The following is a 17,957-nucleotide window of genomic DNA, read 5'->3' as shown; positions in this document are numbered from 1 at the left end:
AAGAAAATATGTCTGTAAGAAAAGACAGTTTTGTCTTTTCATTTATAATTCATTACTTATTTTATGCTATTATCTAGGATTTTAAATACAATGTTGAAATTCTAACTGTGATGGGTATCTTGTTTCAAAGTTACTTAGACTGGGTTTACTATAGGCTGCCAGTAGATACTTCTCATAATAAAAACATTTTCTTCTACACTTGACTTGCTAGAACTTTAAACAGTATCAACTATCAAATTTTATAGTTTTTCAATTACGGAAATGATCATGTGATTTTTCTTTAATCTCTCAATGTAGTACACACCAATAATTTCCTAATGTTAAATTACTCTTGCATTTTAGATATATTCTATTTAATAATCACATTTTAGTAATACTCTATTACTAAATTTGGTCTGTTAATTTATTTAAAATTTTGGCTTTTCTGTGAGAAAAACATACAGTTTTCTTTTTAGAAGTATCCTAATCCAACCAGTCCATTCTGAAGGAGATCAGCCCTGGGATTTCTTTGGAAGGAATGATGCTAAAGCTGAAACTCCAATACTTTGGCCACCTCATGCGAAGAGTTGACTCATTGGAAAAGACCCTGATGCTGGGAGGGATTGGGGGCAGGAGGAGAAGGGGACGACAGAGGATGACATGGCTGGAAGGCATCACCGACTCGATGGACGTGAGTCTGAGTGAACTCCAGGGGTTGGTGATGGACAGGCAGGCCTGGCATGCTGCGATTCATGGGGTTGCAGAGTCGGACATGACTGAGCGACTGAACTGAACTGAATCCAGTTTTGGTAACAAGGTAACCTCAAATAATTATGGTGAGAAAATCTTCCATTTTTAAAATACTCTTGGTATAGTGACTTGTTTCTTTGCAGTTTGGTAGAATTTGCCTGTAACATTAGTAACATGTGGATTAGTACTCTTTTTTAATGGGTAAACCTTTCACACTCATTACAAATCTTTCTTTCTAGTGGTGGGGAGGAGGAGTGGTAGTAATCTAGTAAGATACTCTATCTTGTATTATGAGGATATCAACTACCGTCACACAGGAGTCAGGATCTTCTTAAGAGAAGGAACCAACAAGGAGCTGAACTTCTACACTGAACTTACTTCTACACTGGCGTAATCGCACATGGAACACTTAAATGGCTTCTCATGGGTGTGTTTGTAACGACGATGCCGCACCAATTCTCCACTAGTCACAAAGGCCATATCACAGTCTGGGCACTTGTGAGGACGAGTACCTGGACAAAGGAGGACATAACAGAAAGACAAGGACATGGTTAATTTCAGAGCTCAATGTGTGGCACAACTGCAGCATGAGGCTGGACCCTGGTTATCTCACCGACCATGCCTGAGAATAGCTCCAAAAGCTATGGGTAAGCCCAGGTGACTTTATAACACCAATCTCAAAATATTAAAAACACATGCCAAATGTTTAGTTTTTCTTAATTACCATTTTGAGTCTGCTGTCTTTGAATACAAAATCATTTTTATCCCTATTTTGTGAATATTCTGATCACTATGGATTAAAGGTTAATAGAAATACCTGTTTCAACCCATCTAAAAAAATACAGAACACATCTTTTAAACCTTAATAGAGGTCACAGAATTAATAGTCATTTGACTCAAGATTCTTCTACACATCAAAACTTACTGTATTGAAATTATATATACAGAACCAGTGAGCTGTCCATATTGACCAACTTTTTCTTTAAAAAAAAAAAAGAAATATAATAACATGTTTTCTATTTTAATTTGGTTTCATAAGGTAGAGATTTACCAAAGGCTTTAAAAGTATATTGCCTTTTATGTTATGTGATTTAAATAGACTGTTTTCAAATATCCATATCTAATATTCTGTGATCTGAATGTTAACTCATGGAATATTTAAATATTTTTTGAACTAATACTATATTTTCTATGGACTTCCCTCGTGGCTCAGACGGTAAAGCATCTGCCTACAATGTGGGAGACCTGGGTTCAATCCCTGGGTTGGGAAGATCTCCTGGAGAAGGAAATGGCAACCCACTCCAGTATTCTTGCCTGGAAAATCCCATAGACAGAAGAGCCTGGTAGGCTATAGTCCACGGGTTCGCAAAGAGTCGGACACGACTGAGCGACTTCACTTTCACTTATATCTTCTATATTTCTTGGTTTTTTTCTTGTTTTATTTTTCCTTTCACTGAGACAATCTTATTGTTTTTAATATGTCTTCCTATAGTAGCCTCATAATGTAACATGACTTTAGAAGATCTTCTCTAGCCACTTTATATTCTGAACACTGCACTTGAAATATTATGACCAAGTAATATTCACAACAAAGAGATAAAGCTGACAGCAGAACACAGTACTGTTTTCATAGGTTATTATCATCACCATCTGTAATCGTGGGTAAGAAGTGAACAGCAAGGTCATCTCAAACACCAAAATCAAAGGCAGGCTACCTTTGAGAATGGAATCAGGAAGACTCACAATGTTATAAATGGGACCAGCCATTTGTAGAAATGATTTTCCCAGAGATTGAGAATACTGGAGAGGGCAATGTGTTTGGATATGACAGCAATTATTAGAAAATTTCAAAGAATGTTTTTATTCAGTTTGCTTCTTTAGTTACACTGAGGATTAAGAGTGAAGGACAGAGTTCTTATGTATGAAAAATGTACAGTCTGGAGATACAGATAGGTAAGTAAAACAACAATTAACAAGAGAAGGAAAGCAACATCAATTCCTATTAGGACACGGTAAGCTGAAAACAAAGAATTTCCAATGTTTACCTAGCATTACCAAAGGGGGAGAAAGAGGCCTGCCTCCGATAGACCTAAGCATGGCAATTAGGAAACAAGCAGACACCGCTGTGGGACATGAATTTTCATCAGGTTGTACCACATGACCGACTATGTCCCTCTGCTCAAGGTCCACGCCCACCAGGACACCGTTCAATTGCTGCAGCATCTGGACATAGGCAAGGGTGCCCCCTAGGATGCAATACTATTGCATCTACAAAATAAAAAGGTGCATTCTTCACCATAAACTGATGTTCTGTTATGCTCCTGACTCTTGAGGGTTTGGTTAGTATGAATTAGTCCTGCCAAATCACTCGTAAATAGCCAAATTTCTTATTTTCAAAGCTGAGGACTTGACCATGACACAGTGCCCACATCAAGGCACTCCCATTTTGGCAGTCCTATAATGTGTTCAGCTGCTTTTATCCAGTCTTCTGCCTTTTCCCTAGGATTTTCAAACTACCAAATAAAACATATTATCATCGTCAAGAGTCTGGGTAGAAACTAGGGAGTTGGTGAGAAGTGACTAAGTCACATTAACAAATACACTACTGCACAGCATACTGCTTATAGGCCAACCCTTACTTGATCATGTTCATCAGACAACCAACACATCAGAGAAAACAAGAGTCGTCATATAAAATGAGGTGGAGAATCTGGATAGAAGAAAGCTATTCTGCATGAAGAATCAGGTGAGAGAAGTTTCTATTTGCACTTGGAGCCAATTATCAACACCATAAGTGTGTAAGAACCCAGAAGAGAGTCTCAGGAGAGCTTCAGCCCACAGTTCTCCCCTTTAGTGACTCCAGAACCTGACCACGGTCTACACGAAGCTAATATTAGAATATTAAGTATGTGTGGACCATGAATGAACAAATGTTTGAAATGCTGGGACAGTGTCTTAAATTTTTCATTCTGGGTTTATGAACTATGGCTTATTCTTTGAGGTAAAACAACCAGAAACCATGGTTTTTACAGAGGACACATTTCTATTCCTAATGTTCTTCCTCATAGTGCCTGGCAATTGTTGCCTGGGATTTTGGGGGGTTAGTTTTTGTCAGTGTTGTTAAAACTTTAGCAACACAATGGTGATGTCCCTCAGGAAATATTATAGATTGGAAATATCATAGGTTGGTTAACTACCACAGAAAATCTTTATCTGAATCACCATCCTTACATAATTTGGATTATTTCCCATAAATTTTCTTTATATTTGCCCATAAGTCCACTTGCTTACAATAAATTAAGATTACAAAAAGGGTATCAAAGAAAGAACAAAGAAGTCTTACCACTTTTACTCCCACTGGAATCAGCTTAGAAGATATTTAAAACTCAAGTTTAAGCCTTTGCTAAGCTGTAGTCCCCAACATGTTTATCCAGCACCTACCTGTGTGTGTGTTAAGATGATTCCTCAGAAGGGTGACTGTTCTGAATGCCCTGCCACAGAGATGGCACTTATGTGGTCTCTCATCAGTGTGACTTTTCATATGCCGATCCAAATTTGAACGCCGTGGACATGTGTAACTGCAAAGCTCACACTGGAATGTCTTCTTTACACCTATATGCAAAATAAAACACTTACTTGTTGCAGGGTTTCAAAATTTTTAAGATTAATCCTAAGCTTAAACTTCTACAGATATATTTTGTTAGCTTTTTATAACTAAACCCAATTAAGTCATATTTAGTCATAATTATCTCATGCTACCAATAGATTTCTTTCTTTTCAGGACTTAAAGTACTCAATCTGAAAACACTTCTTTTAGACTGGCTAAAAAAATTGACACCATATCACAATCTTTAAAAAATAAATCCATTTAATATAAAATAATCTACATATGTACTGTTATGTGCTTTATCCCAAAATGGTTTTGAGAATATAATGGATAAACTTATTTTACCTTTCTTTTTAATTTTTGTTGGCTTTGGAGGCTTCATGTTACCAACCACTTTCTCTGCATTAACCTCTGACAGCAGACCCTCCTGCTGCTCTTCCTCAAAATCATACACAGACACATCCACATCTTTGCCCTCCTCTGTGTAACGCAGTTTGCTCTTTTTGGTTTTCTTTGTTTTTTTGGCTGGTGGCTGATAGTCTGGGTCTTTTTGCCAACTAGGATCTTCCTGAGGCGGAAGTTCCCCTTGCTCTAGGGTCTCCACCTCTCCATTGGCCCCCACTTTTACCACTTGAAACCCTTCAGGCAAAGGTAAGGTGTGACATATCACAGGTTCACTTTCTGCAAGGCCCTCTTTAGACACTTCATTCTCATAAGCCCCCTGAAGTTCTTCTACTGAAGTGGTAGCAACAGGTACAGTCACAGGAACAGGTACTTGTACAAGCTGAAGCTCTCCTATGTTGATAGGCTGTTCCTCCATATTTACAACCTGCAAGGTTATAATCTGGGTATCGTCCACGGCAGCCTCTGCTTCTGGAGCGACTGCACCCTCCATGACTTCAGTCTTCATCTGAAGAAGGGTAGGATCCAGCTGTTCCATCATCACCATCTGTACACTGCTATTGACATCCTGGACCACCTCACCACCATCAGTCTGGTTCTGGGGAAGGTGGCAAGCGTCCTCTTCCTGGCCCCCTTCCCGGCGTCTCTGGTAAGTCTTTCTCTCCTTTCCTTTAATGAAAGTTTCAGACTCTTCCACAATGGCTTCAACCGCCTCACCTTCCATTTCCCCTTCCTTTATTAAGGGAGAACACAGATTGTTATTTAAAATAAAATTTATCTAAACAAAAACATACATTTTAAAACAAAAAAGGACCACCAATGTTTGTTAATATTACAAAAAGACAACAGATATTATGCACCTCTTGGTAGAAGAAGGGAATACTATCTACAAAGTAGTCTTTTAAGACAAAACAAAAAAATCTTAAATCAAGCCTCTAGATCCAACTACCAATTAACAGGAAATTGGTGACAGAGGATATTAATTTACACTTCAGGGATGAAATTCATGAAACCCAAACTAAAGGAAACTGCAGGCATAACTACTCATTGTCTTCTGTAAAGAAATCAACAGGAAGAAAAAAAAGATGTGAAGGATACAGGGAGAACCTACAGATCAGTGGTTCTTATGCCAGGAGACATTTGGCAAGGCCTGGACATGTTTCTGACTGTGTGGATAACAACAAACTGTGGAAAATTCTTAAAGAGACGGGAGACCAGACCACCTGACCAGCCTCCTGAGAAATCTGTATGCAGGTCAAGAAGCAGTTAGAACTGGACATAGAACAACGGACTGATTCCAAATTACAAAAGGAGTACGTCAAGGCTGTATACTGTCACCCTGCTCATTTAACTTATATGCAGAGTATATCATGCGAAATGCCAGGCTGGATGAAGCACAAGCTGGAATCAAGACTGCTGGGAGAAATATCAAATAACCTCAGATATGCAAATACCACCACCTTTATGGCAGAAAGTGAAGAGGAATTGAAGAGCCTCTTGATGAAAGTCAAAGAGGAGAGTGAAAAAGCTGGCTTAAAACTCAACATTCAAAAAATGAAGATCATGGCATCCGGTTCCATCACTTCATGGCAAATAGATGGGGAAACAGTGGAAACAGTGACAGATTTTCTTATCTTGGGCTCCAAAATTACTGCAGATGGTGACTGTAGTCATGAAATTAAAAGACACTTGCTCCTTGGAAGAAAAGTTTTGACCAACCTAGACAGCATATTAAAAAGCAGAGATATTACTTTGCCAACAAAGGCCCGTCTAGTCAAGGCTATGGTTTTTCCAATAGTCATGTATGGATGTGAGAGTTGGACTATAAAGAAATCTGAGCACCAAAGAACTGATGCTTTTTAACTGTGGAGTTGGAGAAGACTCTTGAGAGTCCTTTGGACTGCAAGGAGATTCAACCAGTCAATCCTAAAGGAAATCAGTCCTGAATATTCATTGGAAGGACTGATGCTGAAGCTCCAATACTTTGGCCACCTGATGTGAAAAACTGACTCACTAGAAAAGACCCTGATGCTGGGCAAGATTGAAGGCAGGAGGAGAAGGGGACGAGATGAGGGTGAGATAGTTGGATGGCATCACCAACTAGATAGACATGAGTTTGAGCAAGCTCTGGGAGTTGGTGATGGACAGGGAAGCCTGGCATCCTGCAGTCCATGGGTTCGCAAAGAGTCGGACATGACTGAGCGACCCAACTTGACTTGGACATGTTTCCGGTTGTCACTACTTGTGCAGGTAAGCTACCAGTATCTAGTGCTATCTAGTGGATAGAGGCCAGAGAGGTTACTAAGCATCCTCCTCTGCACAGGTGAGTCTTTCACAACAAAGAATTATTGGTCCCCAAATGTCAGTAAGTGCAGAGGTTGAGAAACCCCGATACAGACAAAAGAAGCTTAAGAGATACAGCAACCACAATCTATGGATCTTGTTTGTATTGTTTCAAACCAACAAATGTTATTTAAAAATGCCATGAGACAACGGGATTCAACTCTGTCTGGATATTTGATATTAAAGTTATTACAAAACTGGTTTACATCTTACACATTTCTTACATCTGGCAGACGATCTGTTTTTAGCTAAATTCTCCCTTAGAAAACAAGTCATCGGAATGCCTTTTCACCATGCTCTTCTTTTTCTCTGAGCCAGAGTCAGAACTTGAATCCGGAGTCCAATGGCCCTGCTTGTAGCTACCACACACCTCCACTTCCTGTCTCATATCATCATCTCATACCTGAAATACATTCATGTATTTCTCTTCTCTGTAAGACCATAAGTTTGTTGAGGACAGAGACCATGTATATAACAAGTAGTTTTTACCCTTTAGCACTGTGCCTAGGTTATTAAGAACACAATAAATGCTAACTGAATACATAATAGAAAATAGAAAAATCAGTTTCTCTCTGATTTATAGTTTCTGGCTCTTACATCTTCTGAGTGCTGAGAATACCTAGGTATCTAAGAGTAAAATGAGTCTGTGCAATGTCCAATTCCTATCAATAAACTGACTTAACAAAACCAATAAGTATATAAAAGGTTAATTCAAAATTAAAATTTAAAGTGTTTTGTATTCTTGCTCTCATCTTAAACAAAGCTTCTGCCATGCCTATCAGAGACCCGTCTCTTCAATTCAGGTACCTTAACACTATCCGTAATAGCAGTCAGAGAAGGCTCCTTAAGTCAGGACCACCTGCAAGGTAGTACAAAGACCAAGATTATGCAGACTTGATCCTGCGTTTTAGGAGTTACTGTCTAACAAAACAGAGAATAGGTACAATGGCTCAAGGTCAAAGAAGGTAGGTTTGGCCAGGTGTGAGATCAAGATGGGCAGGACTTTTAAAGGCAACATGGTGCATGTGTGCACACACATGCTTAAAAAGCCTACAATAGAGGAAAGAACAGAAAGAGGAGAAAGATGTGTTGGTTCTGGCCATAGACTGGATGGTCCTGAATGACAAAATATTAAGACTATACTCATTTGGTTGTCAATGGAAATCACATATGCTTTCTAAGCACTGAAAATTGAGATTTACTTGATTCATAAAGAACAGTGCTTGATTTCTTCAACAAAGTGTATCTGTGTATTTGCAAAGAGGAGAGATGTACTGACCCCAGATAATCTATTCAGATTCATGACTGGTTGGTCTTTAAGCCATTATTTTTCCTTGAATGTATCTGCTGATAAAACAACCACACTATTATGCACTTAAATTTTTCTCAAAATAATCTGTTTCCCCAGTGGGTTTGTTAAAACTCTTTGAGGGAAAAAGCCAGGGTTGAAGCAACCCTACGTATTTGGACTGATTCAGCAAACCTCACTATCTGCATAGAACAAAACCAAGCCTAATGGAAAACCTTGTGGGTTACTGGGTTTCCCTGATTTGTTCTGCCATTACCTACTTTCCTTAGCCCCTTGTATTCAACAACCAAGAGTATACTACAATGCTCGATGCAAAGACCTCTTACTATCTGTTCCATTAACAGGACAAATATAACAAAATGCTACCACAGAACATGAGGGTCAAGGGACATTTGTGAAGTGCTTTATAATTTGCCTATAAATGAAAAATGTCTGAGCATGAATGTGCTAGCATTTTTATAAGATTTTATTTATATTTCTGATAGTGAAAAACTACTTTAGGCATGATCCTAGCTATAATTTCTTTTATATAATCACTACTGTTCAGACATATCATTCTTGGGATAAGAATGTTCTATACTAGAACCATCCAATAGAAACGTGAGCTACATACATATAATTCAAATTTTTCCAGTAGCCATATTTCAAAGTAAAAAGAAACAGACAAAATCAATTTTAGTAATCTAACCCAATATATCCAAAATAGTATCATTTCAAGATGAAATCAATAAAAAAAAGTTGAGATACTGTACCTTCTTTTTTTTTAAATAAGCCTTTGAAATCTGGTATAAATTTTATAGTAAATCTCAATTTGAACCAGTCACATGGTAAATTCTCAACGGCCACAAGTGGCTAGGTGCTACTGAGGACCAGGAACACTGGCTTAACCTCAGAACTTCTAAAAACAGAATTTCAGGCTCTATCCTTGACTCACAGAATTACAACTTGCAATTTAACAGATCCCCGAATGGTGTCATATATTAAAGTCTGAGATGCACTACTTTATACTATTACTTTCCTCATTTCCCACCCCCCCACAAAAAACTTCCTAGGCCATGATGGTCTGAAATCAATACCCCAACAGATGATGATAACTTCAATGCTGGAGTTAGGAACAGAGAAAAGAATGCCCCACCCATGATGGAAACATTCTTGGAAAAGTATCAAAAAACAAAAAATTTCACACACTGTAAATGCTAATGCTGGCCCTGCCACAGAATCACTACATAACCCAGGCTATTCAGATATCCTCAACAATAAAACTGGTGGAGGAAAAGCATTTAATCTCTGAGCTCAGTGAGATTTTGTAGCACACAACAATCTGAAGAACAATGAAAAACCCATCTTGTCTCTGCCATGAATTTGAAAACTTAAAATACTAGCAATCGCTTGTAAATAACCAAGTCCAACCCAAAAGAGGTTGTGGAATTATAAACCAGGCAGAAAGAGAATTGGTGCAAAGGAATCAAATTGAAACCAATTATGCTGCCTGGGAGTTGAGCTGACAAGAGTACCCTCTCATCATGAATAAACACATGGCATAAGGTCCATGAACATCACCATCTATTCAGGGTCTTATAGCAGTAAGTTCTATTTTTACAGAGAAAAATCAGACACAAAGTAGCAAGCCACCAGCCTCTCCCATTCACAGCTTGGAAGTCCCAGGGCATGCCTTCCAGGAGTGGATCCTCTACTTCCTCTGGGGGTGGGGGGTGGGGGTGGAAGGGAAGGAGTCTACCAGTCAGTAACTAGCCTAACAGGCTGGCGGGGGTCTCTCTCCCCACTCCCTGGAGACTGTGCTATCCTAGCTGTTTCACCCCATTAGTGGTTTGGATCCATCCTTTCCCTCCTCCACGGGCTCAGCTGTGCCTCCCGCTTTCCACTCAGTTTCTGTTGAGTCTGTCATATTCTTGGCCTCTCTGCTTACTTGAGTCAGGTGTGCTTTCTAGGTTCTGTCAAATCTTCTAGTGGACCAATGTCATTAAGAACAAGTTTACATTAACCTCTGGACAAAACTCTTTTAGATTATCAAAATATATTAGCTTATTTATAGAAGTCTGAAAAATGAAGCACAAATAGGACTTAAAAAAAATTGTTCACAATTTCTACACCTAATCACCTAGTACTTTGATGCTATTTTCCTCTTAGAGATGTATTTTTAAATATAGATGAAACTATATATATAAAATTTACATACATTTCTATATGGCTTTGTGGTGTTTTAAATACTTTACTAAATACCTTACTAAAAAGGATTCCACTCCCAACTCAACCCTCTCCAGTCTTGCTTGATACACAAGCACCATTCACCAGGAACCACACCAGCCAACCTGAAGGTCTTCCCCTCATCCTCAAACTCAATTTTTCTTTGGCATCTAACAGCATGAAGCTGATTCCTCCTTCATCAGCCTCTCTTCTCTCTTGGTTCCTGTTTTCCTAGGTCTCTCCCTTGTTTCTGAGAGCTCTTCCCCCAGCTGCTCTGAGCAACATCAAGACTCTGTTCCTTTCTCTGTAGTCATTCAGCTCATGAACCTTTTTATTTTTTACTTCAGTTGTCTCAACCCAGAGGTCTTCTAAGTCCACATGTGCAATTCCTCTGTTTCAATGCCTAAAGGATCTCTCTCTTCTGTGAGTGTCTGGCTATCACCTTCAACTCAGTGGCACTGGATAAGGAATAAAGAAACCTGGGGAATTCCCTGGCAGTCCAGGGGCTAGGACTCAGTGCTCTCACTGTTATGGCCCAGTGGAATTGGGATCCTGCAAGCCGTGTGGCACAGCTAAAATAAAAGAAAGAAACCCAGACTCTAAACCCTCATCATCCCTAACCAACCAAATGAGCTTGGCAAAATGGATTAGTCCTCTGGGTTGCAGTAGCACACAAAAAATGGAATTCTGAAGAACAGATCCTTCCCTGTACCCTCTACCATCTTGGTGAAAAACTGAAGCTTGGGAGTATTAATTAAGAAAAAAAAAATCATTCGATCAGATCAACTTATGGGTAGAAGATGGGGCAAGATGGGGTTCCCTTAGACTGAGGCAGGGTGAAACTGGCATATGAGGGTGAGGAACCTGCAAGAGAGGAAAACTGGTATCTGAGTACCTCTTGCTCACCACTATTCTCTCACCGTGGAAAAAAAAACACACGCTGACTGGTTGAGTGGGAGGGTACACAGGCCCAGACTCTCCACAAAGTATCCAGAAGTCTGCCTATGCTCCTACACCACCAACCTGACCTGCATCCTAAGGGAACCTGCTGGGTCAGCTCTTCCCCTCTTGCCTGTCAGTGCTGTATCAGCTCTCTATTGCTCAAATCTTTTTCTCTTAAAATTCCCCTTAACCCCACTTGACAACTTAACATCTGCTGTCTCTGTATTCCTCCTTGATCAACCCCACAGTAGCTGTCTCTATTCCTTAACATCTCTTCCACACCTCAGTTCACCAGTTTGGTTTCTGTTCCCCAATACTCAATTGAACTGCTCTGAAGCCAGTAATGGCCCTTAACTGGTAAACCCAAAGGAGACTTTTCTGTCCTTATCTGACTTGACCTCTTTGTGGAATTCAGCATTCTATTCTAGGCTTTAACCCATTAAATTATGGGTTAAAATTATAAAATTATGCCAGACCACCAGAAAGCTGGGTATACTTGGGTCACTTGGTCTTATTCCTTACAGAACTGCTCTCACCAAGTTTTATTTTGACATTATGCCCTTGACTTACACTAAAGTATACATGGAAGAAATTTCGAGTTACCTGCTTGGAAAAGCTTTGTTTCAACTAAGGAATTTTTTTCTTACATTCTGAGACCTATGTAACAGGATCATGTTACCATTATTTTAGCTGGCCACAACTTTATGAATCTTTTCCCTCTCAAACTATGTAATAACTTTTTATTCTAATTTGTATTTTCTGGGGTTTTGAATTTATATCATTTACTATTTATATTTTCTATACATTTCTTCAATTTCTTTGTGGAACAAGATGAGTTATAAATAAACAAAATTATATATACCTATTATTTAATAAATAGGAAATTCAGAAAAACATATAGAAATATAAACTTACAACATTCTTAACACAACCTCAATTCAAAATTTGCAGACCTTTTTGAAGATCACAAAACTCTTCTAGGAGGCATAAAAGACGTCACTCAATAGGCACACCGCTATCCTATATCCATGATCAGAAAGGCCAAACATCAAGATGTTAATTATTCCTAGTTCATATAATTTTCAAAATCTGGCTGAAAAATAAACAAGATATTGAGGATAGTGATAAAATTTTTGAAAAATCAAGGCCACCCTTTATTTCCAAATATTAACACAGTAAATAATACAGTATTAACACAATAAGTAATATAGTGTAGTACTGTCACTATCACAGCCAGCCAATATAAACAGAATAGAGAATCCAGAAACAACTCGTAGCATATATAAAGCTGTCAGTTTAAAATTACTTGGGGAGGACTTCCCTGGTGGTCCAGAGGTTAAGAATCAGAACTCCCAAGGCAGGGGCCCAGGTTCCATCCCTGGTCAGGAAACTGTGTGGCACTAGATTCCATGTGCCACACTGAAGAGTTTCACCACAAAAAAGATCCTGAGTACCACAACTAGGACCTAGCAGAGCCAAATAAATACTTAAAAATTAAATCAGGAAGGAAAGAGGATTATTTTGATAAAAGGTGCCAGAAAAACTATAAATGAGTAGAGTATTTAAGTTACAATAAGTTACACCTTTGATCCACCTGGAATATATTCTGTTCTAAGAGATAAGGAGACATTAACAGAAACAAAAAAGAAATGGGAATTCCCTGGTGGTCCAGTGGTTAGGACTCCATGCTCTCACTGCCAAGGCCTCAGGTTTGATCCCTGGCTGGGGATCTGGGATCCCACAAGCCAAATCTGAAAACCAAAGTTGAAAAAGATACAGGTAAATGGTCTTCTGATCTCAGAATGAGGAAGGCTTTATGTTTAAGATTCCTAAATAATAGGAGAGCATAGAGGAAACTGCTGAAATTTTGACCACCTTGAAGCTTAAAAAACACCCCCAAAACTGTAAAAACAAAAATATGTTGAATAAAATGACCAAAAAGAACATATCTACAGCATATATGACAAAAGATTAATAATAATACCCTTATTATATTAGTAGTTATAAATTTTGTAAGAAAAAGGCAAATACCAAAAAAGAAGGCTGGGAAAAGGACACAAGTACATCACTCAAAGAAATACAAATGGTAGATGAATAAAAAAAACAAAAAAACAACTAAGTCTAAACATTAAGAAGAATACAAATTAAAACAATGTGACAGCACTGTACCTCTATTAAACCTTAAGACTATTTTATTTTATTTTTAATTTATTTTTTTTTTCTTAAGACTATTTTAAAGGATAACTCTCAACCCAGTGAAAACAGCAAGGTAACTCAGATACAGCGAACAATCTAGTGGTTGCCAGAGAGGAGGTGAGCTGGGGGTGGATGACACAGGTGAACAAGACTAAGAGGTACAAACCACCAGTTATAAAATAAATGTTACAAAGAACAAAAAATATTAACTTTGTATGGTGTGCAATCTAAAAAAATATCGAATCACTATGCTGCACACCTGAAACTAATATAATATTCTAAGTAAACTAGAAAAAAAAAAATCAGCAAGGTAACTGGTGATATGAGTCAAGAATTTTTAATATTCAAATTGTGATCCAATAATTTAGCTTCAGATTTTATGCTCAGAAATAATCAGAGATTATAAGGACATTGTTAATCAGAGTGAATAATTATAAACAACCTAAAATTACAACAGGGGAAAGTTTAATTTGGTAAATGATGACACATCCATAAAACAGTATCACACAGATATTAAAAATCATGTTTTAATATAATCCTCATATGAGGAAAATGCTTGTTCCATACTAAAAAAGGGGGGGGCGGGGAGAGAAATAGAATGGAATAGTCATTAAGAGCTAGGCTTTCCTGCCAGAGACCTGAATCCCATTTCTGGTTCTTCCACCTACTAGGAGTGTGACCTGGAGTCAAACATGCTACCCTTCTGTGCCTTATTTTCCTTCCTACAAAACAAAGATAATAATGGTACCCACTTCACTGGCTGTTGTAAAAATTAAATAAAACAACATGGGCAAAACCTGGCTACTGTGCTCTTCTATATCTTTATAGGTCACCCCAAAAGGCAAACGAACACGTTAGCCGAATACATGACCTTTCAGTTTCTTAGAATTCTAATCACAAACCTTAGATAAATTTTCCCCACAAAAATTACTTCTCTGATAAACTACTAATTACCTTTAGAATCAAGGTAGTTGACAGAAATCTGGTGACTGATCAAATCCAGGAATGAAAGAGAAAGAGTCAAAAGAACAGAACAGCCTCCCAGGCCTCTTACTAGTCTGTCTAGCATATTGCTGCCGGACTAAATCCTCCTGAAATGAGGCACAAAAACGCATGAGGACTGAGGGTTACTCAATCAACCCCTTTGGCTTCGCTCCTAGAGCTCTGTAAGATTTGTTACCATCCTTTCAAACCATCCAACCTCACCTTTGGTGCATCTTACACACAAGTGCCTATTGTCCTGTCTCCTCCAGGTCTGCTGCTGCTGCTGCTAAGTCGCTTCAGTCGTGTCCGACTCTGCGCGACCCCATAGATGGCAGCCCAACAGGCTCCCCCGTCCCTGGGATTCTCCAGGCAAGAATACTTGGATGGGTTGCCATTTCCTTTTCCAAGTCATCCCCTATTCAAAGATTTCTCAACCTTGACTAGTGGAGACTGACTCTGATTTATTTTGCTTTTGTTATCTTGTTTATTTATTTGAATACACTGTTCTGTGTATCTGTCTTTCCCCTAATAGATTATTAGCTTGTCAAGGGCAGGAACTATGCCTTTCACTTCTGAATATTCTATAGCAATGAGCACAAAACAGTGTTAGGTAAGCAACAGACATTTAATACTAGTGTCACTGTCTTATGGAACATGTATATAAATGGTTCCTGCACATGACAAAAGCAGGAAGAGAACATAAAAAACAAAACACTGTTCGTATGCTAAGTGGAAGCTTAACTATATGAATTTATATCCTTCACTGCTATGTTTGTCATTTCGCAAAAATAAAAAAGTAAGCCCTGACAAAACAAGTAAGGTTTAGATTTTAAAAATACTGCCACAAAAATAAAAGCTAATTGTGAATACACTAATTTTTGAAGATGTTAAGGCTTAGTAATTTATCACCTGATAATATGGCTTCATAGCAAATGTGTCAGGTTATTTCTCAAAGGGAAACTACCAAAATAATCTTTCATACTCACACCACTGCATAGTCATTTGGGGAGACTGGTTATTATAAAATATACATGTACTAAGAATAAGGCATGTGCACTGAGAATAAGACAGTACAGAAGGATAATTTCCAGAAGTCCACTTTACAAATAAAATCACCAAAACTTTTGTTTAATACGCTACTGTTTTCTACAAGGGACAACTGACTGCTAAAAACCCCAATTTATTTCTTGGAGCAGATCAGAAGACCGTCTACACTCTTGGCAGGAAACAGCAGCCCCAACTCCCCACTGAGCTTCCACAAGCCACAGCAATTTTGAAACAATCTAACATGGAGGTCACCTAACAACTTGCCTTCAGACTGCTCAATACAAAACATCAGACATCATTAGAAGACAGAGAAGAAAAGAGACACTTCGTAGCTTTCTCTTTTCTAGATCTCTAAATCACAAGAATGTTTTCATACTAGGAGAATGAAAAACCGAATCCAGTATCTGCACTGTGGGGCGTGGGTGTACCTGCTCAGTCAAGTCTGACTCTTTGCCACCCCTTGGACTGTAGCCATTCTGACTGCAGAGGATACTAAGAGCCATTATGACAAAGGGAAAAAATGAATTATAAATAAGTAACCAGTCTCTCCTGAGAGTGAAAGGAAAAGCTGACTTACTGGATTGCATAACACTAGCCAAAAATAATTTACCCCTTTGGAACAAAAGTTGAAAAAATCAAAATAGGAACGTAAAATAACTATTTTACTCTACTGTTCCTAGAAATATATACATCATCATTTTATCTGACAGCTGAAGATAAAGTGAAGTATCGTGGCCCATAAATACTGAGTACCGGGAAAGCTGCAGACTACAGAAAAGAATGGGAAGGAGCTGGGTGGAAGGGATGACTCAATCTGAGAAGCAGAAAAATATCAGTGACCATTTATTTCAGGATGGTCAGAAGCAGCCTTTATCTGAAGTAGCACTCACCTACTCAGTCACATGTATACTTTTCTCTTCCCTGTTATATACCGTTAACTTTAAAAAGAACAGCTGGGGCATTTAGGGGAGGAGACAGAGGAAATTAAAAGGGAAACAAAATTGTATCTCTTAAGTAATAAAGGTCAAGAGCATCCCAGTTTTTAACAATCCTCCCCATTTGTTAATATTAAAAGATATAGTCAAAACAATTACTCTAATAGCTACTTGAAAAAAAATCTAAGGAGAGCTTCAAATGTAGGAAATACATACATAATAAAATATTTGTAACGGCAACAGCAAAACAACTATAGGAGGTGAAAGAGTTCTTTTGCTACAAAGAACAATAAGTGCTAAACCAATAATAATTATTTTACCAAAAGGCACTGATGCTGGGTACACAGAAATGAACTTCCCTTTTAATTACCTAAAAATTTTTAGAAAAGTCCTAACTGCATAGCTCTCTTCTCAGAGAGCTCCTCATCTGACAGGGAGACAAAGAGAACAAATAGCTATACAGTGTGTGCTATCAGAGGTTAACACATACTTTCCACCTCGTGGCAAAAAGGATGGCTTAAGCTGGTGAACATGGGCTTTAAAGAGAAATTGCTAAAGCTAGATCTTAAAGGATGAGATGGATCTTGCCAGACAAACTATAGTAGAGAGAAACATTCTAGCAAAGGAAAATAGTAAATGGAGAAAATTTAAGCCCCTCATTAAGAGTAGTCTGTTTATTTCACTCATTGGAAATTTATACACGAAACAGAAGACAAAGCTTTTCTGGCTGTCAGCACCCTAGTGCCACAGTATGCACTGGAGGCAGCCTCCCAAGCATGAGCTATCCCTCTCTGCCTTCTATAGCCTGAATGATACTTTGCTGGCATACAGCAACCTAATGCCTCATTTCTCTGTTCTCTCATTTCTCTAGTCTCCCAAGGGTGACTATGTCAGGAGCCCAAAGTTTCTCCTTGCCCTGCTCCAGGCCCATATTCCTAAAAGCAGCTCAGAATTAAGACTGTTTACAGTGGTCCTGGGATTTCTTTGGAAGGAATGATGCTAAGGCTGAAACTCCAGTACTTTGGCCACCTCATGCGAAGAGTTGACTCACTGGAAAAGACTCTGATGCTGGGAGGGATTGGGGGCAGGAGGAGAAGGGGACGACAGAGGATGAGATGGCTGGATGGCATCACTGACTCAATGGACGTGAGTCTGAGTGAACTCTGGGAGTTGGTGATGGACAGGGAGGCCTGGTGTGCTGCGATTCATGGGGTCACAAAGAGTCGGACACAACTGAGTGACTGAACTGAACATGGTC

At 38.7% G+C, this 17,957-nt stretch overlaps 1 protein-coding gene across 7 annotated transcripts in view; it reads right to left on the bottom strand.

Moving 5' to 3' along the window:
• Positions 1 to 17,957, bottom strand: part of CTCF (CCCTC-binding factor) — a 45,672-nt gene that overhangs the window by 14,997 nt on the left and 12,718 nt on the right. For 6 of the 7 annotated variants that reach the window (XM_070770786.1, XM_070770785.1, XM_070770780.1 and 3 more), the window contains 3 exons: positions 4,682 to 5,471; positions 4,171 to 4,341; positions 1,108 to 1,241 (listed from right to left, as the gene is read on the bottom strand). In XM_070770786.1, coding sequence (XP_070626887.1) covers positions 1,108 to 1,241; positions 4,171 to 4,341; positions 4,682 to 5,462 — 1,086 coding nt within the window. In that variant the 5' untranslated portion in view covers positions 5,463 to 5,471. Of the gene's footprint in view, positions 1 to 1,107; positions 1,242 to 4,170; positions 4,342 to 4,681; positions 5,472 to 12,490; positions 12,512 to 17,957 lie in introns of those variants that run through there. The other variant, XM_070770781.1, reaches the window with a different exon arrangement.

This window comes from Bos indicus, chromosome 18, assembly GCF_029378745.1.
Source record: "Bos indicus isolate NIAB-ARS_2022 breed Sahiwal x Tharparkar chromosome 18, NIAB-ARS_B.indTharparkar_mat_pri_1.0, whole genome shotgun sequence".
In the NCBI taxonomy this organism is placed as follows: domain Eukaryota; kingdom Metazoa; phylum Chordata; class Mammalia; order Artiodactyla; family Bovidae; genus Bos; species Bos indicus.
The sequence above is the reverse complement of the archived record's forward strand: the minus strand, read 5'-3'. Positions and strand labels throughout refer to the sequence as shown.